Below are 27,210 nucleotides of genomic sequence, written 5' to 3' on the forward strand. Positions count from 1 at the left end.
GAAATTCTGCAGGCATGATTGCTTTTGGAAACTGTAAGTCTCTGCTGGTGTGCATTTTGTTTGCAGAAGTACGCAAATACATCCATATTAGCATGTTTCCACCTCATTCTTCAGACAGCTAGACTAGAAAAAAATTAATAAACACAACTTCTTTTTTATTATACAAGTGGTTAAATTGAATTCAAATTAGATCATGGGTTTGGGGTGTATACTTTGTGGAGTAGTGTGCATATAAGGATTCATGTAATTGTCAAATAAATTTAACTTTTTTCTATCTTACTTAAAATTTTTTCAGGTGGTATCTTTTGCATTTTGGGTTTGTTGTTTGTTTGTTTGTTTTTTGTCCTAAAAGAGTAGATTTATTTTCTCAGTACCATATGATTTCACTCATATGTGTAATCTAATGAACAAAATGAATTAACAAGCAACATAGAGACAGACTCATAGATAAGTTTTATCTTTTAAATTAATTCTAAAAAGACTGTGTGTTCTTTAAGAATACATATGTGTTATAAGTAATTTTTTATCATCAAGGCAATATGGAAATAAGTCTGCTCAGAAAGATAATTTTATGGTAATCAAAAGACTGTAAATTTTATATAGTGACCCACTTAAATGTTCCCTTTTTTGGAATACTCCCTTTTCTCATTTTTTCCCCCAAACCAATGAATATTTCTACATGTAAGTAAATCGGATAGCTGTGAGCTAATTAAGAAAATCTGATTTCCAAATGTTTGACTAGACTCTGCAGATTTCCTGTTATGGGAGTTTGGGGTTTATACCTCCCTAAGGAAAGGATCAACCTACACGATTTCTAAAGAGGACCTCCCTCCCTGCTTCACTTACTCTGTTGCACTTAGGATAGAATTGCTAGACATATACAAGCCACATGGGTCAGACATGTACGAGCTATGTCCTAAGCAAAATTTTCCAAAATTTTTGTTTCCACACATAATATCAATAATATTTAGGCGCATTATATATATATTTTTCCTGTGGCGTACATTTATCAATAGAAATGCACTATAAAATTCATGATTCGTACAACAGAGATGAGCTAATTGCTCACTCATACAGGTGATGCTTATAAAGACAATTATTCCTTCAGGAGTAAGTTAATTTCTCACTCACCTAAGAATGTTTATAAGTGAGAGTGAAGTTACCATAAGGCAACACTTGAATTATATAAGTGCATGCATACAGGTGATGAGTATGTATGTATGTTTGTAGGTGTGCTTCTAATTTTAGTACCTCTATTAAAGTTATTTGTTACTTGTAACACAGACCCCAAACTCATCCTACCAAAACAGAGTATACATGTGATACTTTGTAAAACTCTGTACTGACACAACTATGATATTATTTTTTCCATCACATATTTTTTCTTGTAAAAAATAAAAGGATCCAGCAAAGACTGAACAAAATTGTTCTCCTTGGGCCTCAACAGTACCCAGTAGAAAGAGGTCCAAATAAGGGTGTTAGCCTATCTGTTAGTATTTTGCATGTAAATAATGATGTAATTTGAGTAAAACCATGGGGTTAATGAACAGACACAAGAACCCAACAACTGGTCAACCTGTAAATGTGGAGGTATCTATATATTAAATACCATAATAGGTGAAAAGTATGTTTTATCAAAACTGCTAGAGGCTGAACATGTTGTTGGTTTCTGAGTTTGAGGAGAGTGAGACAATAACAAAATTCCATCAAAATTGGGTGCATGCCAGATATTTTCTTAGGTAGCTCATTAGCTCTATCAAGAAGGGGATTTTTAGTTGTTTGGAAAACCTTTATATGGTACTCTACAGCTGTGATTATTGTAAAATGTGGGTTTTATTATTATTCATGTCTGTTGAGGCTCACTGATTAGATTATTTCTACAGAGGAGGTAGTTTATTACTCTCTGCTTTCATGAGGAGGAGGAATGCCATACCCTGGAGGACCACAAGGAGAAGCACCCGGGTCAGTCAGGAGAGAGAAGGAGCAGAAGGGAAAACAGGGGCAAGAACCTTTACTGTGATTTGGGGGGAAGGCAAGGCAAGTTAAGGTAAGTAGACTGAGGATTTGCCAGTTGAAATAATTTGAGAAGACTCTAAGGTACAGGGACTAGCTTTTGTTGTCAGGTGCCTGCCTTGGGATGATTAGGGCAGAGGAATATCGCCTACTGTCGTGTAAGACTCAGATAGAGAAGGCACTGGATGGATTTTTTTGCATGTGGAAAGAACACTCCCAGCCAGTCTTTGCTATTTTGAAGAATTTTCTAGTCTTGGGAGAGGCAGTCTATCTTCAGTCAGCCAAGCTCCAGATGCCAGAGCATGAAGAGTACAGAAAATAAGAATAAATCATTAACACACTGACATACTGAGTTCTGAGTAAAAAAAGTATATATATATATAATATATACACACATCTTTTTTACTTGAGGTAACTTTATAAGTAGTGAATTATATTAATTAATTATAAATTCAATAACTTTTAACAAACATCTACAGCATTCAAAATAAAGAAAAATATAGAGTTTTTTTTTTACCAGAGTTCACTTTCAAAATATAAAGTTTGCTAATAAGAAGATAACTTGCTAAAGACTAGAATATATTTTGTCTAGTTTCTAAATACAACAACATGATATAAGATTTCCTCCCTCTTTCTGTCCTTCTTGAGCACATGATTCAATCTTAGAGTGAAACCTTTTCAGACCAGTTTTCTTATCATTATCTGTAAAGTGAAATCTGGGTTGATATCAGTTCTCTTCTGGGCTAAAGGTGTATATAAGTTGGATCTCTCTACTCCTGCAGCTAATTAGATGACAGCAAGCCCTTTGTCAGAATCTTCACAGAGAATGACACTAAGATTTAGAGTTCATTCCATCTGGCCAGTGCTGGAAAGTGGCAGCTCTACCCCTGAATGATTCAGATCTGACCTGTTATCTCGGCAACCCTTTAAAATCAACAAAGTGTTTCCCCAATTTTCCCAGTATCCACCTGGCACTCTACCACGAGGCTGTACAAAATAATACTGAAAGTAAAATGTAATTGAAAATATAAATCAAACCAACCAACAAACAAAAACTCACAAGGTGGTAAGTCTAGTTGTACTCTTAAATAGGCTCTGCATTCCTGTGGGCTTGACCTTGGACCATCACCCTGTTCTCACCACCACATTTCCATTAGATACATTGATAAACTGCCTCTTTCAGTCTTTGGAGCCATCTATGCTAACGTATCTTGTCTATATTAAAAATTTGTATAAAATATTATCTGATTTTACCCAGGATTTCATATTTAGTTATTTAAATTTTAATTATCAACTACTGAATTAAGACAACAAACAAGAGATGTTGTTGAAAATAAGCATATTGTTTGGGAATGAGGGGTAATAAAATCCCATCAAAACAGATTTTTTGCAATATAACAACGAGGGAACTTTCCCAAGAAGAACTTTGAAAATAATATTTATATATGCTAAAATTCACAAAGTTAAGTTGCATTCTTTGGAAATTTTGAGATGTTAAGAAGATTTAAGGTGTAAGGAACTTCTCCTCTAACAACTCTAGTTCTCTGAGAGGGTAGACTACCAAGTGAATTATTTATACTAGCTCTGGAAAACATTTTTCTAAAGTTAGGCTCAGACAAATACTTAAAGTATGAAATGCATATTTTCAGAAATAAAGAAAATAATATTGAATATTTTAAAATAAGATCATAGCTGGTTTCACTCAGTGGATAGGTATCTGCTGATATGTGGAAGTCCTGGGTTTGGTCCCCGGTCAGGGCACACATAAGAAATAGCCATCTGCGCCTGACCTGTGGTGGCACAGTGGATAAAGCGTCGACCTGGAAATGCTGAGGTCGCCGGTTCAAAACCCTGGGTTTGCCTGGTCAAGGCACATATGGGAGTTGATGCTTCCTGCTCCTACCCCCTTCTCTCTCTCTCTCTCTCTCTCTCCTTTCTAAAATGAATAAAAAAAATTATATAAACTATTAAAAAAATTTACTTGTTCTTAAAAAAAAAAAAGAAAGAAATAGCCATCTGCTTCTCTTCCCCTTCCTCTCCCATTCCTCCCTCTTCTCATCTCACAGCCAGTGGCTCGATTGGTTTGAACATCAGCCTCAGGCACTGAGGATAGCTCTGTTGATTAGAGCATTGGCTACAGATGGGGGTTACTGGGTAGATCTCGGTTGGGATGCGTGCGGGAGTGGGTCTCTCTATCTCCCGTCCTGTCACTTAAAAAAAAATTAAAAGGATTATTTTTAAAATAAGTCTAACTCATGCATAGCTAAATGACTATCTAAACATTTTGAGTAGTTGAATTTGACTGTTTTATATTAAGAATAAAAGCCAAACAGACCCTCCATCTTATCCATATTAAAAATTTGTATAAAATATTATCTGATTTTACCCAGAATTTCATATTTAGTTATTTAAATTTTAATTATCAACTACTGAATTAAGACAACAAACAAGAGATGTTGTTGAAAATAAGCATATTGGTTGGAATGAGAGGTAATAAAATCACATCAAAACAAATTTTTGCAATTAACAATGAGGGAACTATAAAAATATTAATTTTTAATATAGATAAGATACATTAGCATAGAATGCTCCAATCTTTATACCCTCCAACTTTACACGTGTCATCTGTGTAAAGAAAAAACATTAGGCTAAAACACACACACACACACACACACAAATACATAGATGATAACCAGCTATCGTTCTCATTGCCTTGTAGATCAATGCACAGCAACCCTGGACTCTGAAAATACTGCCATATTGAGAGCACTAATAGTCTGACAAAGGACTTAACTAAAGAGAGAAAAAACATTGTAGAATGGCTCAACAAATTCAAGGAATATTATTTTTTTTCTAAAATGTACTAATGTTGTGGATATAACTTCTCAAACCTATTTTATGATAGGTTTGCTAGTACACTGCATTTTTCAAAGATAGTTAAGAAAAAAAAACCTTTATTTTTTCTCATTTTTATTACTTCCTATCTACATGATTTTTTTTATTTTAGAGATTAATCAACTCTTAGTGAGCAAAAGTTTTAAAAATAGGTATTTGTTGATATTGGTCTCTTTCACATTGAAGCATTATATTTAGAAAGCTATGATAATTATGCCTATTGATTTTTAAAGACATATCACATATATAAAATAATAGAAAATATATATTGGTCTATAGAAATATACACCTGGTTCTGGATTGAACACTTGAAGTCTGGTCATCTGAAACACCAAGTTATGCTTAGAAACTTGAAATTTTCAGCAATCTGCCTCTTATTCTTTTGAGAGAAGAGAAGTGCATATGTGATAAAGCCTCCCTATGAATCTCAACAGTATGAGGTCCCATAAGCTACCAGGTGGTTGGACATATCCACACAGTGGGAGAGTGATACACACCAACTTCATAGGGTTGGAAACTCCCTGCCTCTGGGACCTCCCAGAGTTTGACATATATATCATGACATTTGACTGTTCATCTGTATTCTTTATCATATCTTTTATTAAACTGGTAAGTGAAAGTGAGTGTTTCTCTAAGTTCTGTGATATGCTTTAGCATATTAATCAAACCTGAGATAGAGGTCATGGCCACCTACTATTTGTAACCAAATTGGCCAGGAACTGTGATTAATCTGGGGACCTGCTATTTGAGTTGCATCTGAAGTAAGCTGTAGTCTTATGGGACTGAACCCTTATCCTGATAGTATCAGAAATAAGTGAAACTGTAGGACACCCAGCTGGTGTCACAGAATTGCATGAGGTGGGTAAAAACTATGCATATGGTGACCAGAAGTGCAGAAATGTGAGTGTAGCAGTAATGTGAAAGTAAATGAGAAACACGGGAGGAAATAACTATTTTTTTAACTATAACTAATTTGAAGATAGTTTTGATTCTTTGAAGATATTGGATAATATTAAAAGAAGGATATATGATATATGAGAAAACAATCAATGAACAACTCAGGTGACGCAATGAAAAATTGATGCTTCCTATTTCTCTCCCTTTCTGTCTCTCTTTCTGACTCTCTCTCTTTCTCTGTCAAAAAATACTAATAAAATAAAAAAGAAAAGGAGAGATTTAATATTAAAATTTAGAAAAATGTGAAAAGCAATTGAAAATGTGAAAAACAAAATCTCATCTTGATGAATCTATACAATAAACATTTATAAAATGAAGTCTTTCATCATTACTGTTTTATTTTCTTTTATTGCTTCATGCTGGATGAAAAGGAGATTAAAACTGTAACTGCATTCTCCACTTTTTAAAATTACCAAGGGGTCTTCAAAAGTCAATAATTGAAATTTTAGAGTTTTCTATAAAACCAGAATTGAAAAACCTACATCAAAATTTATTTTCAATGTGTGTATCATAGAATGTTTTTCTCTTAGAATTATTGATGTGGTTGAGAAAATTACTTTTTACTTTAGAAAATAAATGATGTAATTTTTATTAAAAATAGTCTCTAAACAGGATTTGCATTATGGTTGGAGTTTTATTATTTTAACATCAGAAAGTAAAACAGAACTTTTTAGAGGAAATAGCCAGAAAATACACTGTACATTTTATTACAAAGGCAACCAAACTGCATGACAAAGTGTGTGTGTGTGTGTGTGTGTGTGTGTATATATATATATATATATATATATATATATATATATATATATATATATATAAGGTTGACACTATGCTAGTTACCAGAGACTCTTGGGGTCTTATCATCTAGTAGGAAGACATACTGGTAAGCCGCTAATGTCAGTGCACACAATGCATGAAGTTAAATAAGAATAAAATAGACAACGATATCATACATCAAAATAGAGGAAGGAGCTCATTAACTGTGTTCTAAGGGGATCAGAAATACCTTTATGGGGGGGTTATATTCGCAATAGATTTCTAAGAATAATGAATAGACAAGATTTTTCAAGTGGAAAGGAATAAATTGGGTATCCTAGATAGGGAACACAGCAAGCACGTTGCAGAAAGGTGACCGAAGGAGCTGTCTTTACAAGGAGTTTTGAAAGGACAGCAAAAACTGACACAGCTGGTATGTATTTTTCAGTGTTATGAGAAGCCTTAACTAATACTATAATAAATTTAAAATTATGTATTCTAGTATAATTCCAAATTTCTCAAACTTGTCCCCTCAAAAGTTTTCAGATATCAACGTTTTAAAAATATTAATTCTGAGACCTTTCCTTTAAAGCATATTTTTTAGTTAACAAGTTTAGGAAAATTGATTTGAAATGATATTTGAAAGGAAGGGGGCTTCATGTTTTATTTGCTTTATAAAACAATAATTCATCAAAATGTTTAGAAAGTTGAAGTTCTGGAAAATCTGAGATGAAAAGTACAGCACACAATGCATATGAAAATTGTCAAGGATTTGAACTAAGGCTGGGCTGAACAACTAGAAAGAAACTTCATCAGCTTTCCGACATTGGAGCTGATTGGCATGCAAGTTTTTTGGTGAGGAAGAATATTGTATAAAGAAGTCCAATTCAGAAATTCAAACTGGGTAAACTAGACATGGTGAGTTGGGACCCAAAGAAGAAATTCTGGAGAATGACAGGTTGAGGAAATCAGAGTAAGGGTGGTGCAATTGAGAACATTAAGCTATGAATGATTGTGCTAATTTAAATGCAAGAGCGTTTCTGGATTTAATAGAAGTATTCATTTCTGGAAAAACCTGAGGAAAAAAACATTCTTAAGTGGACATTGGAATGAGTAGTACAAAAATAAAATATAAGTGATTAATGTTTTTAAAAGCAGGTCTGATTCAAAGAAAAAGTCTTTCAAACATTTACTGCATGATATTTTCCCATGGAGATAATTTTTTAAATCTTTGACTCACTTAGAAAAGAATACTGTGCTCTTTTTGTTATTACTTTAACTTGTCCAATCTCTAAACCACAGACATACCTCAGAGGTTCATTAGAAATTCCCAAACTCAGAAAGAGGAAAGTCCCAATAAAAACAAATGAACTAAACCAGATCCTTTATGAGTTGAATTTTGAAGTTTTGACTTCCTTATTCTAAGGATGGGTCATATTTGAGTTGCAGAATAATGGTAAATGTAGCTTAAAATCAGCATAGATAAACAGCGTAGATAAAAATAACAAATCGCTTCCATGTCTGTCAGTAGATTTGACATGCAAGACCAAGTGTGGTACGAATACAACTTGTGAACTACACAGGCCCCATCTCTAATTTGATCACTTTATACAGAAACTATTTTTTTAGCCTAACTTTTTTTTTTTGCTTCCTATTGTAATTTGTTTTTCTATTATTTCATTAGAGATAGTTAATGCCTCAGGTAACATTTAAAATGAGAGAAAATCTTGTATTTTCTCTATAAATAAATGACTGGTGTTCATTATTAACTATTGAGGTTTATACATTTCTGTATACATGACTTTTGGACTACTCATTGTGTGATTCTGATTCATGAGGCTGCCACATCAGGGATCTGGAACTAGGGAAGAAAACAGTGAGTAATTCAACCTGTGGTCTTAGGAAGTTATGTCTCCTTAGAACAGAAATTAAAAAGCATTTTGATATGTTTTTTTTTAAACCCATATTACTAGGTAACATGGGTGAAATATCTGTCTAGTCCTAAGTCATGACCAAAGAAAAATTCTAAAGAAAAATAAATTGAAAGAGCCGTGAGCATGACCGCAGTGACACCACAAGTTAATTCTTTTAATACTGGGAGAGTTCAGAATTCTTCAGTTTAGTTTAGAAAAACTTCATGAAGGATGATGATTAACTGTGTGATTCATAAACCTCCTTATGAATCTTCACTAATTCCCGCCTAACATTCACTATTTGTTTCTTGTATCTGTATTTTCTTTAAAGAAATATTTTCATTAAAATATAATAGATTTAATTTTACCAAGTATATCATGTTTCCTTTCTGTATTTTTCAAAGACATATATATCTGATTATGTCCAGAATAGCAAAAGCTAACAATCAAATATTTGTTCTCTATTAAATACCAGTCAATAAAAAAAAATGTATATTACTCACCAATGCATTAAAGAGGACCATTAACTTACTAAAAATAATTACCTTTCTACTATTTTAACTTTTCTTGTTATTGACTTCTTCATTTTTTTCTGCAAAACTGCCCACTTACTAAAACTGCACAAATGTCTGAGCCATAAAACCCTATTGTGTCATCAACTTCTTTCTCTTAATAAGAGAATCATTCATATTATCTAAGGTACATAAAAGAGACACCAGATTAAAACTCTTACTCCTGGGATATTGGGATGTTCACCAGTAATTGCTATTTTAATTTATATACCAGCATTTTGCCATAGAAAACTCCTCCTATATAAAGTTTCACTGTAGTTCTGAACATTTCTCTATTCTTAAGGTAGATTTATTCTTTATTCAATATAACTGTTAACCACCATTCTTTCAAATCACAAATTTGAAAAACAGAGCAATGAGGATAAAATAAATCACAATTATTTTATGATGTACTGTACAGGAAGGTAGATTTAAAGAATATATTCTTTATTTAGAGATATATATCTATAAATTTTGGAAATGAGTACATTGACAAATCACTCTTTGATACCTAAAAATTTCTTAAAGTAACATAATTCATGTCACTATTCCTCAGTAATAATGTAAGTTGTATTAAGCACGTGAGGAAGCATGAATAAATTGTACTTCAAGACATGAATTAAAAGGTGTTCTAGAAAAATTTTAAGAGAAGGTGGATGCATTGGAGTGCCCATAAAATGTGTCTCTTTCTGCAGTGTTCTAGTATATTTTAATATTATTTATTAAGGTAAAAAAGAAAAACAATTTCTGTTAATTATTTATTAATATTAAAATATTGATGAGCATTACCCAAATGTAACGGGATTCCAGCTGGTGCACTGGGGTGAAACCGCTGAAATGCAGCCAACAAGAGGGGCATATATTAAAAGAGCAGAACGAATGACTTAACAGGGGCCTAAAAGCAGCAATCAGAAAAGGTTCATTTAACTTAGAGATGACACAAGCTTCGAGCAATTGCCTCTACTTAAGTAAGTGTGGAATTACAAAAGGCTATTTATTACAGTCCAACAGGGCTCTGCAGCTCATTCAAAGACCTTTGAAGAATTTCAACAGTTATAAAAAGTCTTGCTCAGTGCAGTGAAATTTGGCTAAATCCCCAAAAGAGCCTGCAAAGCTTTCATGAATAAGTGAATACAATCCTTGCCACAATTGTTCTTTGAAATGAATTACTTTCTCTTTAAGAAAGATGCTTTACCTGGTCATTTTCAAAGTTTCTTTGAAAATGTATTTTAAGTGTTAGGGAAAATAAACCAGTTTCAAGGTGATATGGAATGAACATAGGGGTCTCCATGGGTTTACCAGGAAACCTCCAATATTCAGCTTCTTTGAAATGTTCTGTAATCACACCTTGGTTACACAATAATGGGCTTTTTTCAGCAGGACAATTAATGAAAATTCTCCTTTTTTTTTTGTATAAAAAGTAGTTTGGTTCCAAGGGAATTGAAGCAGAAATTTTTTTTCTACTAACAATGGAATAATGAATGGATATTTTTCTAAGCATTAGGCTAAATAAAAATAAAATAAATCTCAATAATTTAATGAATCTGTTATTTACAAGTTAGTGATATGTTTATAATTATTATGTCCATAAAATTTTAACTAAGTATAACCACGAATAATTATCTTTTCCTTAAAATCAATTTCAGAGCAGCAAACCACCACAGGGTGAGGGATGGGGTTGTTGTGAGGCCATTTTTGGTATAACACAATAATATTGAATAAAAGAAGAGCAAATATGAATGGTAAGGTAAGTTTCATGAAAGAATATTAATTGTTAATGAGAGTAAATGGTAAATAAGAAGGTGAATTTACATTTCCATCAGGAAAGCAAAACCTACGTTTTCACTTGGCAAAAAAGTCTAGGTAACCATTCCAAGGCCAATCAATCAAAGTAATGATATTTTAAGTATAAAGAATTCATAATAAGATTTTATAAATAATAAGAAATAGAAGAATGGGAAATTCATTGCAATAGAATCTTCATTTAATCTTACATTTTCCAATCAAATGTCACAAGGCAAGCTCAAGGAAACTGTTTTAAAGTGAGGAATAAAAATTAAAAGAACGTTTTAAATGAGAGGTTGGAGATACAGAGTTGGCATGTGATAATCACAGATACATCAAATCAACAAAAACTGTTAGCTGCTGTGGGACATAAAAATGCACGTGGCTCTAAGAGTCCTTGATATGAGAAAAATCGATAAGAAAATAGGTTCCTTAGCAATGAAAACAATGCAACAGTTGATATTCCTAAAATTTCCTGATTTTTGTTTTTTCCCCCATGTTTGTCATTTATTTTGCTGCATTCCATTAAGACAGAATGCCACGGAACCCCAAGTGAGTATTTCAGTTGGCCAGTAGACCAAGAATGAGATTTGAAACCAGAAGTACATTGATGGATAGTATGCATTTTTCTTTTTAATGGAAGGATTTGAAGTAGGATATCACTTCAAATATATTTAATCTTCCATTAGAAATGAAGGTGACCCTATGATATCTGATCCAAACAGATGTGTTTTTTTTTTTTAATATGAGCACTGTACTTTTGATAACGCTGGGTGATACCTAACAAATATTGAGTCACTACCCAATAAAATACCTCAAAATCTAGCTTGAGAGTTGTGGTCCAAACAGCAGTCATTTTTGTGGTAGTTCTCATGAAACATTTTTTAAAGAATCAAAAAAAAAAATGTGAAAGAATAAGATTGTTACAGTTTTCTAATACATATTTATATTTGTGAGAGATTTCTGTTGGAAGTCAAGATATGTCCTAAACCCTATCTATTTTATCGTACACAAAATATTATTATTACCTATAGATACCATGGGACTCCTTGTGCCTAATGGATTCCAGTCCCCTTTCAGAGTTGCATATGAAAATGTTATCAATGAGCTGAAGAATCTGGCATTAATAACTTTGCAACTTTATAACAAATAGGTAGTCCTGATGTTTGGTTCTTATTTTAATATATCAAATATATTTCATTACTTACATTAGAGTAGCAGATTGAAAACATCTGCTCACTTGCCACTATTCCAGCAGCAGCTGAAAATCTCAGCTCATTTTCCACTGGCCTGTATGTACCAGGGCTATAATCCAGCTGCTGAGGCTTGATATGGGGCCAGATTAATACTCAAGAGCCTTTGAAATGGAAATAGCACTTTCTTGCCAAAGATTAGAACAATGATAGACTCTATTTGCTGTTTCCTTCACTCTCTGTTCTTTACCACCCTTCACAACCTGATTAATTTGCCCCCTTATGATCCCCCTCTGCCCTCTTTTTACAGCTCCGTCACCTGTCACGACAATTAAAAAGGATCGGACAACCAGAAACAGCATCTCTTTATCCTGGCAAGAACCTGAACACCCTAATGGGATCATATTGGACTACGAAGTCAAGTACTATGAAAAGGTGGGGACACGATGTGATCGGGTAGAGTTGTGTCAGGAAAAAGGTTACTTTCTCATGATCTGTGCTCTTACAAAGAAACAAATGATATTGCTAGGAAGAGGTAGGGTGCTTTGTTTAAATCTGTGGCCATGTGATACTTTTTGATTTACAGGTAAAGAGGGGTTTAGAAATAGTTCTATAGAACACCTCCTATTCCACATCAATGAGCTAGAGCAGAGATTCCACTCCTAAACTTAAGCTATTTTTGAAATGACATTTATGTTCTTACTCATGAAGATTTATGCTCTAACCAACTATTTTATAGTGATTCCTTAACACACTGATAAACTCTTGCTTAGTTTGTTGCCTTAACTGTTAAGGCTTAACACACCATTCCTTGATCTGCATATTTATATGAATTTTATTCAGTACAGATAGGAACATAAAAGTACAGCAAAAACCCTGTACTATTATTGAACTGGCAAAAACTTTTCCTGACTTTGTAGAAGGAAATTTAGAACATGGGACTGGGTGTATAGATCTGCCTCATATCATAAAATTGTGGTTCAGTAATGACATTATAGAAAAAAAAATAGATACTTAGTTATTTATAAGTAGAATTAAGACCATGAAATCTCATCACTAAACAGCACTTAATTCTCCCTGGTTACAAATTATGGGGAGGTTTGAAATCAAGATGAGCTGGGGGGTTTTATTGATACTAATATGAACACAAGGTATTTGTGTATCTGTTGCAGTTTACAAAGTATTTTAAAGTGAATTAAAAATAAATTGTGAATGATATTGTAGTTTATATATATTTATAGAACATTTCTGCATACATTGTTTAATTTAGAATTTTCTGATAATCTTGCGAAAGTAGGCGAATAGGCTCTTTAACAATAAGAAATCTGGGTGTCAGAGGAGTTATTTAAATTTCTCAGACCCTAAGTGCTAATAAACATTAGGTTTCTGTTTTGAATCCTGGCAGCCATGACTCATGTAGTGTGTTTTTTCCTATATTACTTACTTCCCTCCTATATGACAGTGGATCATTAGAGACATGAGGATTTTTGTATGATCAATTGCACAAAAGGCGTATAATTGATGTATGAACATTTCTTTGCAAGTGTAGGTATTTTCTTCATTGAAGTTAACGTATTTCACAAGTATAATGCCCTTTCTCTTTCCTCTTCCCCCCACAGAAAAGTTATGTCTCTTTCATTAAAAGGAAGTGAGGCCTAATGAATTTCATTGTGCCAAATCGTATCATGAATAAGTTATTTCCTAACTCAGTGATCCTGTATGGTACTGTCAATTACTCATCTGATCACGGTCTATTTTTAAAAGTGTGACAAGAAAGCCTGTGCAGCCTGACCAGGTAGTGGTGCATTGGATAGAGCATTGGACTAAGATGCGGAAGAACCTGGGTTTGAGACCCCAAGGTTGCCATCTTGAGCGCGGGCTCATCTAGCTTGAGCAAAAAGCTCACCAGCTTGGACCCAAGGTCGCTGGCTCGAGCAAGGGGTTATTTGGTCTGCTGAAGGCCCACGGTCAAGGCATATATGAGAAAGCAATCAATAAACAACTAAGGTGTCGCAATGAAAGACTGATGATTGATGCTTCTCATCTCTCTCTGTTCCTGTCTGTCCCTATCTATCTATCTCTCTGTCCCTGTAAAACAAACAAACAAACAAAAACCCAAAACAACAACAAAAAAAGAAAGCCTGTGCAAACACAAAATCCCATGTCACAGAAGATACAACAAAATAAAAAAATTAATAATGCCACCAGGCAGTGGCGAAGTGGATGGAGCCTCAGACTGGAATGCGGAGGACCCAGGTTTGAGACCCCGAGGTCGCCAGCTTGAGTGCAGGCTCATCTGGTTTGAGCAAAAAGCTCACCAGCTTGGACCCAAGGTCACTGGCTCGAGCAAGGGGTTATTTGGTCTGCTGAAGGTCCACGGTCAAGGCACATATGAGAAAGCAATCAATAAACAACTAAGGTGTCGCAATGAAAAACTGATGATTGATGCTTCTCATCTCTCTTCGTTCCTGTCTGTCTGTCCCTATCTATCCCTCTCTCTGACTCTCTCTCTGTCCCTGTAAAAAATATATATATAATGTATATTTATATCTGTTACAAATATAAAAAGTATTCTGATCTTATTTTTAAACTCCACCAACAAAGGACAATGAGCAAAGTATTTTTAAAGAATATAAACCAGTGCAGACAAAATATAGCTAAATCTCTTTACTATTTCCTGGGCATTTCAAAATTTTATAAATACATATAAATTAATATATATGAAAATTTATATCACATATACATAAATTTAAAATTTTTAATATATGTATGATGCTTAGAAATATGGCAATGTTTCATTAGATTTTAAGCTCTACAAAGGCTAAACCAATAATTTATTTTTAATACATAAAATAATTATTCTGCAAAATAAATTTATTTGACTCTCTTCATTATTAAAAATATCAACTCCGATTCTATCTAATACATAACCAACCTCTTTAACTAAAAAGTATCTGTAACTTACAACCTTATTTCTATTTTCCCTCTCGTGCTGGTTGACAACAGGCATTTTTCTGTATCATCCACCCAGGGCCCCGCCCTAACACAGGTACATTTACCACTGATCAAAAAACAAGCTATCCCTAAAATGCTCATTACATATTAATATCTCTTAGAGTAAAAAATGTGATTCTATTTTTGGTAAATAAAGTTTGACACTAAAAGACTTTACTATTAGTATGCAGTGTGAATATCTTAATGTGCATTGTGAATCTTAGAGGAGATTTTATTTTGGTAAATATTTCTAGACTTCGATCTGAAGATTTTTTTGTTTCTATTAAACTATTGTGAGACAACTTAGTTACTTAGTTGGTGCCGAGAAAATTATTAATGTAGAGCTATCTACAGAATCTTGATCTTTTTTAAGTTTAATATCTTACAATTGATAGAACGCTCCCTATCTGAGAATCAGCAGGCTATTCCTATTAGGTTTAATTCAAAGGGGTATTTTCTTCTTTGTAAAATTATTATTTTAATTAGGTTGAAAATTTTATTGCTGGCTTTGAAGAGAGCAGATTTTTGTTCAGAAATTCACGAGTTAGTGAGAATGAAAACCAACTTTCCCGATTTATGTGCAGGGCACAAATTATGTTATACAAATTAGAAAACTCTGTAAATATTTTTATCTTAAAATACTTTCAGAGAGTAAAATAATTTTTATGTCTCATTTATCCATCTTATGCTCTGATTTAATTTTAAAATAATTGGTCTTGAGTGGTTTACCTTTTCGCCACTTAATACATTATGAAAATTTGATTTTAACATGATTTTTCTTACCTCAAAGCAGGAGCAAGAGACAAGTTATACCATTCTGAGGGCAAGAGGCACAAATGTTACCATCAGTAGCCTCAAGCCTGACACTACATATGTATTCCAAATTCGAGCCCGAACAGCAGCTGGATATGGGACCAACAGTCGCAAGTTTGAGTTCGAAACGAGTCCAGACTGTATGTATTATTTCAATGTATTGCAATTGGGGGTGGGGTGGTAGTGAGAATGTGCAAAGATGTCTGATAATTCATTCACACTCTTCTTAAGTTTTAACTAAGTGTGCTATATTGAAAGTATATTGCTAGGAACAGTTAAGAATTTGCATAATACTGGATCTGGGCATTTGTGTTTGTATGGATGTACATTTTGTGGGGGGTTTTCCCTCCATTTTACAAATCAAGTGTAACACCCACAGTGCTACTAGGTTTCTGTTAGCCATAAATTGCTTTCAAGAACAGTAAGTAGTCTGGTCACTGCCCTGGCAAGATGGCTCGGTTGGTAGAGTGTTGTCCCGAAGTGCAGAGGTTGCTTGTTCAGCCTCAGGTTGGGGCACAGGAATAAAACTATGTTCCTGTCTCACTCTCTCCCTTCCTCTCTCTCTGATATTAATACAAAATTAAAATTTTAAAAAGTAGTATGGTAACCACTTCCAGGTTCTGTTAATCCAGATATTCCAGGTTCTTAAGTAATTCAATGACCAAAAGAATTTCTAATCCATGAGGATCTTAATCTTGTTTTAAACCATAACGCAGTCAACCTTGTCTCATTTGGAAATCAAAAATTTTCTAAAAACTGATTTCTCACCCATTCACATTCATAAACAAGTTGGATAGTCCTATCTGTTTGATGTAAATTTAGCTAAAATTGGTCTACATTATTGGCAAACATTATTCCAATAATATTTTTCTTTTATTTAAATGTATTTGGTTCATGTTAGAACAAATTTTTATATAATTTTCAAAAAAGATAAAACCATGACTATGCTACTAATAAAAACACAAGTTAAAATTGTACATTTCACTTAATGAGACTAATAAAAGATTATAATTGGCTCAAAGGAAAATTTGGAGAACAGATACATAGACACATATATACAAACCTGTGTGTGTGTGTGTGTGTGTGTGTGTAAGGTATCAGATATAATTAAATTTGTTAATAGATCCCAAACTGGTAAATATCCTATAATAAAAAAATGTAATTATTGGGATTATCTCATCTATAACACACCTCAATTACATCTCTATTGAATAACTTTCTTTGTAATTGTATTGGGAAAATCATATGCATTACTATAAATTCTGTTTGGCTTAAATTCACAGCTGTAAAATAGCCTAGAAAGAATCAAAGTTGAACACCCTTTAAGAACAGCTTATCCAGAGAGGATATGACAATTCCCAGCCCTCCACTGAAAGGAAGCCCCGTAATCTCTTTTGACTGTTCTAATATGTCATTTCCCCCTGAAATCTATATCTTCTATTGTATAACTATTTTGTTGATGATATGAAATTACATTGTTATTAGTATGATAATATTTTAGTGCTGACACTTTATACCTAATACAAACATTTAAGATTAACAAAAAAAAATATAAAAACTGTTTAAATTATAAAAGTGTTAGAGTAAATATTTTATGGCACACTTTTAGACAGTTAGAAATATTACTTACAATAATAAACTGTACCTTCTGCAAAGGGTTGAGATTCCAGTGTTCCTAGAAGTCACTGGCGCACAGCTGAAACCTGACAATTCTATTTGGAGGAGAACTGGCAACCTCAAATATACAGCTCTATATTTCAAGGTCTCAGCTAATCTTCCCGTGATGGAAGAGCATGGAGAAGCCACTCTCTGAGAATCCTTGAAACAAAATGTTGTGAAATTCTGTGGAAGACACAGGAACAATGTTTAAAACAAATTTAATATTTTAAATAACATAGTAAGATACAACTGCAGTTCGGCATTATTAGTAATTCTAAGTCTTTTCAGAACTTTTAAACATACAGTGATGATAGTTTCTTGTTTGATATTATTAGAGATTGCCTTTCATCAAAATTTTATATGGTTGTTAAAATTCACAACTACAAAAGCTATATTTAATTTATCAAGAATGATTCCAAATCACAGAACTAGAAAAAAAATGTTTCTTATGCCCTGTGGTATATAATAGGCATATCAAAGACATGAATGTCAAACTTCCATTATTTAAATCTTTATTGTGTTTATGCATTATTTGGAATATCAATTAATCTTGTAGGTGCTTAATTGCATAGCACTAACCCTATATGATAAGTAAATTTGTAACAAGAACAAAATTTCAAAATTCTAATGTAATTACACATACCGTGGATATGGTTGTGGTAGTGTTATACATGTACTTATAATAATCTCAATTTCTGAGACTTAAAAAATATTCCATTTAAAAACTGCAGATTCTTAGGATATTTGCCAAGTAATTCTTATATTTGTAGTATTTACATTGATTGAGAGAGAAAAAATAGAAAGAGGATAGAAAGAGGCCTTGGTTGGTTTGTTCACCTAGTTAGAGAATCAACCCAATGTCCCAAGGTCGTTGGTTTGATCCCCAGTTAGGGCACAAATAGGGATTGACCAATGGATGGATAAATAAGTGGAACAGAAAATTGGTATTCCTGTCTCTCTTTTCCTTCCTCTTTCTCTCTAAAAATAAACAAATTTAAAAAGAGGATAGAAAGAAAAATATAAACTTTTAAACATTCCTCTCTACAGTTATTAAAACAAGAATTGAGACTCACAGTTTGATTTCTTTTTAATATAAATTTACACTTACTGCTTTCCCACAGAATTCTTTCATACTTAAAATATAGATGAGAAAAAAAGAGCGTCGGCCTGGCGTGCTGAGGTCCCTGGTTCAATTCCCGGCCAGGGCACACAGGAGAAGCGCCCATCTGCTTCTCCACCCCTCCCCCTCTCCTTCCTCTCTGTCTCTCTCTTCCCCTCCCGCAGCCGAGGCTCCATTGGAGCAAAATATGGCCCGGGCACTGGGGATGGCTCCTTGGCCTCTGCCCCAGGCGCTAGAGTGGCTCTGGTCGCGACAGAGCGACGCCCCGGATGGGCAGAGCATGCCCCCTGGTGGGCGTCCCGGGTGGATCCCGGTCGGGCGCATGCGGGAGTCTGACTGCCTCCCCGTTTCCAGCTTCAGAAAAATACAAAAAAAAAAAAAAAAAAAAAAAGTACCTATTATCGTAAGGGAAAAAGAATAAAATTAATTCTCACTCAGTTTTAAATAATTTTTAATGTATTAATTTTAGAGAGAAAGGAGAGAAACAGATATATCAATCTTTTTATGTATGTGCCTTGACCAAGAATTGAACCCACAACCTTTGCATATTACAATAATGTTCTATCCAAATGAGCTATTCCACCAGGGCGATTCTCACTCCATTTTAACAATCACAATGATATACAGTTGACACTTGAACAGATTGGAGGTTGGTGTGTTGACCACATATAATTTAAAAAGGCCCTCTGCAAAAGGAAATTCCCAACCACAAAGAAAAATATGTATTTATGTTAAGAATTTAAGACTCTAAATTTATATATATATATTCTATATATATATATATTTTACAGGGTCAGAGAAAGGGATTGATAGGGGCAGACAGGCAGAGATGAGAAGCATCGATCATCAGTTTTTCCTTGCAACACCTTAGTTGTTCATTTCTGCTTTCTCATATGTGCCTTGACCACGGGCCTTCAGCAGACAGACTAACCCCTTCTTCAAGCTAGCGACCTTTGGTCCAAGCTGGTGAGCTTTGCTCAAACCAGATGAACCTGCACTCATGCTGGCGACCTCGGGGTCTCAAACTTGGGTCTTCCACATCCCAGTCCGATGCTCTAACTACTGCGCTACCGCCTGTTCAGGCTATATTGATATTTAATAGATATAAAAACACGTGTGCTTAGGTTTCTTTAATGGTTTGTTGTGTGCTCTGGGTTTTATCTTTAAAAATTATTTGAAAATTCTCATTCATGACATGTAAATACTTAATTGAGTACAATGTGTTGTGAGCTAGAATTCAAATAACATTTTTTGAACTTGGTTTATAGTAAAGAAATGGAGGGACATTAAAGCATATCTTTTCTTAAGTACTTTAAAATGTCTTATTTTTAATGCATCAGGGCTTTCCATTTATTATCATCCTCCTTTAACAGATGAGGAAATGAGATACAGAGAGGTTCAGTAAGCTTTCCAAAGTCACACAACTGGTTGGTAATGAGTCTTATTCTAAACCAATATATCTATATGACACTCTAACAAAGCATTTTATGAAAATTTATTTGATTCTGTTCTGCAAGCTATTCAGACACTATTATTTCTTTTTATATAGGATTTATGGCAGAGAATTTATGTGTTTTTTTTCCCCCTAAGGTCACATGGCTAATAAATGGGGACAATGAAATCACAATCTTCAGATTGTGGACTATTACTGATTCAATGCTGCTACCTTACGTACTAAGAACATCAATATTATTTATTCAAATGTTGCTCATTTCAGGAACAGACAGTGATCTAATTTGTATGTACGTTACATAGATTCTGAAATTCACAGATATTTAGAGCTAGTGAAAATTGTAGAGAAGTCCCACTTTTGTCTTTGACGGAAAAAGAAACAGAAACTTAAATTGTTTTATTATTGATTCTGGAAAGAGAACAAAAAGAGAGAGAAAACACATCAATTTGTTCCACTTATGCATTCGTTGGTTGATTATTTTTATTTTTTTAGTCCTAATCATTCTTTTATTTTTTAAGTACAGTTGACATGTGATATTCTATTATATTAGTTTCAGGTGTACAATGAGTTATTAGACATTATATAACTTATTAAATGATGATCTGGATAAGTGTTATACATCATACAGAGTTAGTAGAATATTACTGATTGTTTTCCTGTGCTGTATTTTGCATACAGCCCCATGACAATTCTGTAGCAATCAAGTTGTACTTCTTAATCCCTTCACCTTTTTTACCCATCCCCCCAACACCTTCCAATCTGGCAACCATCAAAATGTGTTCTGTACCTATGAGTCTGTTTCTTTTCTGTTTGTGTATGTATTTCAATTAGTGTATTCTTCATTTCTGATTGGTTCTTTTCTATGGCATCTATTTCTTTTTTTTTTATGCCTTTGATTTCTTCATTGAAGTTCTAAGTTCCTTGAGCATCCGTATAACCAGTAGATTGAACGCTATATCTGGTAGATTGCTTACCTCCATTTCATTTACTTCTTTCATTGGAAATGTCCCGTTCTTTCATTTGGGACATGATTCTTTGTCTCCGTTTTTTGGCTGCTTCCTTGTGTTTGTTTCTATATGTTAGGTAGAGCTGCAATGTCGCCTAGACATGCTATGCTTCCTGGGCACCTCTGGGAGGTATATCGACCTCCAGACTAATCAGCTGCAAGGACAGCCTGTGACTACAGTGACTACAGTGGAGGAGCTGACCCTACAGAGCAGGACTTACTTCAGTGGGGCTTTGGTGCTCACCCAGTCAGACCCTTCAATGTGTTGCTCATGGAGGTGGTAAAATTGTAATAGGTGTGGTATATAGCTCTCCATCAAGTGCACTGGCTCTCAAACTTCTTAGGAAATACAATATCCTCCACTGCCTGTGTGCTGCTTGGATCTACCTCGCATGAGCTACAGAGCAATGTGCAGATGGCTACTACTTGTGATGGACTTAGAGTTGCCCAGGAGAGGTCGTGTTGTGAACCAAGGCCAGCTGTGCTTAGTATCTGTCTTGGGACCACTTAACAAGAGTCCAGATGTTGCTTGATTGAGAGATTTGAGAAAAATCTGAGGCATGAACCAATATAGACCGTTTGTGTGGAAAAGCCAATGAAAACAGCTTGGGTGGGGCTATATGTTGATTTGAGTGGGGTCTCAGGGAATCACCTGGGAGGTGAGGCAGGTTGGTGAACACTCAGTAGACACTGGCCTGTTCACTCTCAGAAATGGAACAGTGGCTCTTGCCAGCACTTTTGTCTGGCAGAAAGCTGTCCTCCACCCCCAGCTCTTACCCTAATGCGTGACAATCCAGTTTCTCAGTATAACCACTGGTTCCTTTCAAGCTATTGAGTAAGGCTGTGCACAAGCCATTTAGGAGGAGTTGCCTGGGTCTACTGTAGCCCTCCCCCCCATCTCAGTCAGACACAATCCTTGCTGGTTTTTACAGATAGGAGTCAGGCAGAGTTCTCCTCTTAGCTGGAAATTTGGGCTAGGAGGCCTGGTGTGGGGCTGAGAGTCTTTGATCTTCAAGGGGGACCTCTGCAGCAGGTTCCACATTCCCGCCTCTCCTACCAATCTTGATACGACTTCTTCTTTACATCTCTGATCGTAGGACTTCCATTCAGCCAGGTTTCAAGCAGTTCTGAATGATGGTTATGATGGGGAAACTCAAGAGTTAAAATTTTAACTTGAGTATGGTGGCTTTGGTTTCGGTCAGTGGCATTAATTTTTAATGCAGGTAGAGGCTTTGTTCTGGAAGCTGGGATGCTTGAGCAGGCCTGCATGATTTAAGAAAATCTGCAAGTACTCCATCCACTGTTGTGCCCCAGGGATCTGCAAGCAAAGCTTTTGTGTTCCAAGGATGGAAGGCCCATTGACTATGATCCAACTAACTTTGAACTGTGATTTGATTAACTCTCTTTTGACATTCCAATACCTTTATTTACCCCTTCTTCCCCTTAATAAAAGGTTGGCTCCAGATAGAAAGTTGGGATAGCTTTGGGAACAGAACCCCTATTGCCTTAGATTGCTGGCCATCTGAATAAAGCTCCCATAAATGATTCAACCCCTGTCTCTACTTATTTGGCTAAAATTTGACAGGCAACCCAAACTGTGATATGTCCAGTTCAGTCCTACAGTTTAATTGTAGTTCTGATGCGGTTGTGGGAGGATTAGAGTACCAAGTTTACCTACTCTGTCATCTTGCCTGAAAGTCCCATAGGTGGATTCTTGTATGTACCCTAGCGGGGAATTGAACCTCCAACCTTGGCATATTGGGACAACATTCTAACCAACTGAGGTACCTGGCCAGGGCAAGACTTCTTTTTTCATCTTTCCCCTCCCAGGTTTACTGACCTTTATTTTAAAAACTGTCTAAAATATACCAGATAATTAGGAACGTATTACTCTTTATAAGTTATGACAGTATACAGAATGAAAAAGCGTGAGATAGAGTTATGACCATATATTTATGGAACATTACTGAATCACTAAGTTAAGTCACATTACAAGCTATTCACAGATCTACAGATAATGGATGGGGTCTATCAGTTCAGGTCTTTAGGAAGCAGATACTAAGATAGAATCAATACGGATAACAGGTAAAAGGGATGGAGTGGAAGTGGGCCAGCAGTGCCTCAGACTGAGATGGAGGTTAGCTATAGATGAAGAGTCCAGGGGAAGAGTAAGGTGCAGGAGGAGGAGCCTCCGACAGCAGCGTCATTCTGAGGGTCTTGCCAATCCCATGCAGGCTCCCCGCCTCTGCCACGCGTGGTTACTGAGGCAAGCACGGCCTGTGGTGAGGCCGCGGTGGATCCTGAAGGTGCAGCAGCTGCACGCTGTCTGCCGGTTGAGGCTTGGCAGCAGGGATCTCCAACAGGCACTCCGGGACTGCCACAGTGGTGTAAACAATAGTTCGCTGGTAGGAAAGAAGAAAGTGCGGCAACAGTTTATATTACGAGTGTGCATGCCATCCTGCAGACTCGGGGCTCTTTTTTTCAAATGCTTGGAAAACTTCTAACAGATTATCTGCCATGTTTCTTGATTTGCATCATTTAACTAGTCCTAAAATTTCACTGTTTTAGAGCAAACCTTCTAAACATAGATTTTGGTCAGGTTGAGAATGTGATTTTGGTTTGTTCCTGGAGAGATGATGGTATTCAAATAACCAAGCTTATTCTTATAAGTTACTCTTTCATTTGGGCATTTGTTCAGTCAGCATTACCATGCAAGAAATATATAGGTTAACGTATGAGCAAATGAAAGGATTGTTACGGGAACTGCTTGTATTTTAGAAAGTGTAACAATTAAAGATATTCAAGGAGTTTGGTAGCAGATGAAGCCGGAGACAGATTTTAAGGAGCTTTACATTTCATGCTGCAGAATTAGCCCATTATCCTGAAAGTGGAGTGTTCTGCAAAAATTGTACGCATGACAGTGACATGATCAAATTCATGGTTTATAAGGGGTGCTCTGGTTGCCAGCTCAAGGGAAAGGCACGCACATACAGTCTTAATTAGGCATTCTAATTGTCACCCAGAAGAAAAAGACACAAACTAAGATGTTTAAAGGGATTAGCGATTAATCAGATATATGAGGGAGTGGACAAGGTGACTTCGTATGTATCTTTGCTACCAAAACGCTGTGGTCTACAAGCGCCTGTCTCAGCCTCACTGGGAGCCCGTAAGGAACGTGCAGTCTCAGCCCCCATGCCAGACCCACTGCATTAGAAACTGATTTTTCCAGAAGCTAGCCAAATGGTTTGTATGAACATTCAAGCTAAAGAAGCATTAGTCTCTAGGTCAACAGTCAGTAAGATTTCTGTAAAGGACTAGAGGGTTAGTATTTTAAGCTATGAGTATATGTAGTTTCTATTGCTCCTACTCGGGTATTTTATAGTATAAAAGCAGCTATAGACACAAATGAATGAAGGTGTTCCAAAACATTTTTATCTATGGACACCAAAATGTACATTTTCTGTAATATTTACATCCCCAAAATCTTTTTGTTTTGACTTTTTACAGCCTTTTAAAAATGTAAAGCTATTCTAAGCTCCTTAGCTATACCCACACTGATGACAGACCTGATTGTGCTCCTGGGTCATGATGCCAATCAATCCTTTGTGAGTGAGTGAGTGAGTGAGTGAGTGGTGGGCCGTTTTCCCAGGCAGGGCGTACAGGAGAGGCACAAGTCACTGGTAGTATAGACGGAGGCCCGTGTGACGGGTGTTATACCACCCTCTAAGTAAATAGAAATATTGAATACTAAACTAGCTTCATTAGGACATTTTATCATTTTATTCTGAGAAATCTTACCTATTCTCTCTGTTTCTCTGCTAACTTCTGGTTTACCCATCGAGTGTCTTACGTCTGAGGATTGAGAAAAGCAGTCTAGCACATTTCATACACTAGGGCACTCGACCAGTATTTGACTGATGCCATTGAAAGACAATATTTAATCTTTTTTAATTAGAAATTTTACACAAAATCATAGGAAATGGCTATTCTTTACACTCTGAAGAATTATTGAAGAATTACTTTTACATTATATCAGATAGTAGCTATATTTCAGGTAAAAGCAGAATAGCTGTGATTTATTTTATTAGATTTTCAATGGAGAGGTTAGTCATGATGTGTTAATGCCTGGTCTTTTAAAGTTTTTTTCCCCTTCAACCTCACAGCTTTCTCAATCTCCGGTGAAAATAGCCAAGTGGTAATGATAGCCATTTCAGCGGCTGTAGCAATCATTCTCCTCACAGTCGTCACCTACATTTTGATTGGAAGGTGAGTTCGCAGCCAGTTTTATGACTTAGTTCAATTACTACTCTGCTTATTCCTCCCAGTTGCTGCTAAAATCTGAAGAGTGTGGTCACTAATGTATTTTAAGAAATCAGAACGCCTCCACCTGTATTCTAGATCTTTCTTTTTTCTCTCCCTTTTTCTTCTTTATTTTTGTTTTTGATTTTTTCCCCATTAAATTCCCGCCCCACTCTCCTATATACGCTCTTCTTTCTTTTGAACTCATTCCTAGTTTTTTTCTCCCCAATGATCCCTTCACTCTTCAAATATACCCAAGATTTCCCTGACGCTTTCTCATCCAAAACACCGATAACACTGCACAGCGCTAATCACCAACAATGGAGACTTTACCCTTCATTCATTCTAACAGCAGTTGTTAAAAAAAATACTATAAACACTTGCTGAGGCCATTATAAAAACTCAACTGAAGGGGTCTGCACAGTGGGGAAGCAACTCTACATATCTCCTCATTAGGCAACTTTTCAGGGTCTCCAGAGAAAGGCTTTCTATAGAGGATTTAGAAAATATGAAGTCATTAAACTTTCACTAAAGCATTTAATTGTTTGAGGAAAATGCTTAACTTTTTGGGCTTTGCACATTGTAAGCATAGATAACTGTTTTAAGAATATTTTCATTCGGTTTCCTCTTTCTTTAATGTACCTCTAGGTTTTGTGGCTACAACAAGTCAAAACATGGCACCGATGAAAAAAGACTTCATTTTGGGAACGGACATTGTAAGTTTACTAAACTGTTTTGGTGTTTCAGTTTTACCAATTCTGTTTCAGCAGTTGTTCATTTATAATTGGGTGACTTCCCCCTGACGAAGAATTCGAAAGTAGCTTTATGGAGAAAATAAGCAAATTAAATTTATTTTATACAGAAAAGAAAATTCATGACTGACTCTGCACTAAGTAATTTCTGTATGGCCACATGTAAGCATACTTAAGCTAAAGTGAAGGGTAACTTGTGGTTTATATTCAAATAATGCACATGATAGGGAGTCAGTGCTATCGTCAGCTCCGCGTAGCTCAGAATGCATAGCCTATTTCAGCTTCCTTATTACTAGTCTTTTCTAAAATTTAAATAGGAGCCTTTTCCTCTTCTAACTGCCAGGTAAATATAAACAATCTCTGTTTATATTTACCTGGCAGTTAAATGCCTTACTCCATTTTTGTCAGCCAACCAGGAGAGCGCCTTTAGAATAAACTGTTTAGTTTGAAGTTACGTGATATCCAATTGTAAGAAAGCCAGTCCTTTCCCCCCATATTTTAATACCAACCCAAGTTAGTCAACCCTCTTTTTGAAAATATATTTTCTAAAGGAAATAGTCTTTTAGGAAAGAAACTGTTTATGTCTGATAAAAAGACTCTTTTTTACTTTCTTTGGGTGAAATAAATCATCTCAGGTGCTTCGCTTTTTCAGACTATGGCTCAGTGTAATGTGGCCATTACTAATCAGTGGCCTTAAAGATAATAGCATGTTCTCATGGAAATTAGTATGGAGACAATACTCATGCTATGTGTCTCAAATACTCTCGATATAACTAGTGTGGTCTTGTAAACATTACTTACTCTGGCATTCATTTTTGCCTTCTGAAATTATTTTCAACTCAACATGATACTTCATTATCAGTCATTGGTTTTGCATCTAAACATTATACCTTTAGTTGTAACTCAAGCAAAAACTTGATTATTTGTTGCTAACATGCAGGAGGTATAGGGTAGCCTGAAATAAAATAAAGTACAAAAAAAGAAAAGAAAGAATCTTTTCCAAAATGTAAATTAATGTGATGTTGACACAGTACCGGAAATTACAGAGATCATT

The 27,210-nt window shown here is 35.2% G+C and overlaps 1 protein-coding gene across 2 annotated transcripts in view; it reads left to right on the plus strand.

The window, feature by feature from the left end:
- EPHA3 (EPH receptor A3) overlaps positions 1–27,210 on the plus strand; it is a 385,111-nt gene that overhangs the window by 283,405 nt on the left and 74,496 nt on the right. The window contains exons 6-9 of one of the 2 annotated variants that reach the window (XM_066241197.1): positions 12,371–12,495; positions 15,845–16,007; positions 25,269–25,371; positions 26,053–26,120. In XM_066241197.1, the coding sequence (XP_066097294.1) occupies positions 12,371–12,495; positions 15,845–16,007; positions 25,269–25,371; positions 26,053–26,120 (459 nt within the window). The remainder of the gene's footprint in view (positions 1–12,370; positions 12,496–15,844; positions 16,008–25,268; positions 25,372–26,052; positions 26,121–27,210) is intronic. The other variant, XM_066241198.1, reaches the window with a different exon arrangement.

The sequence above is a fragment of the Saccopteryx bilineata genome, chromosome 8 (assembly GCF_036850765.1).
Source record: "Saccopteryx bilineata isolate mSacBil1 chromosome 8, mSacBil1_pri_phased_curated, whole genome shotgun sequence".
Lineage (NCBI taxonomy): Eukaryota > Metazoa > Chordata > Mammalia > Chiroptera > Emballonuridae > Saccopteryx > Saccopteryx bilineata.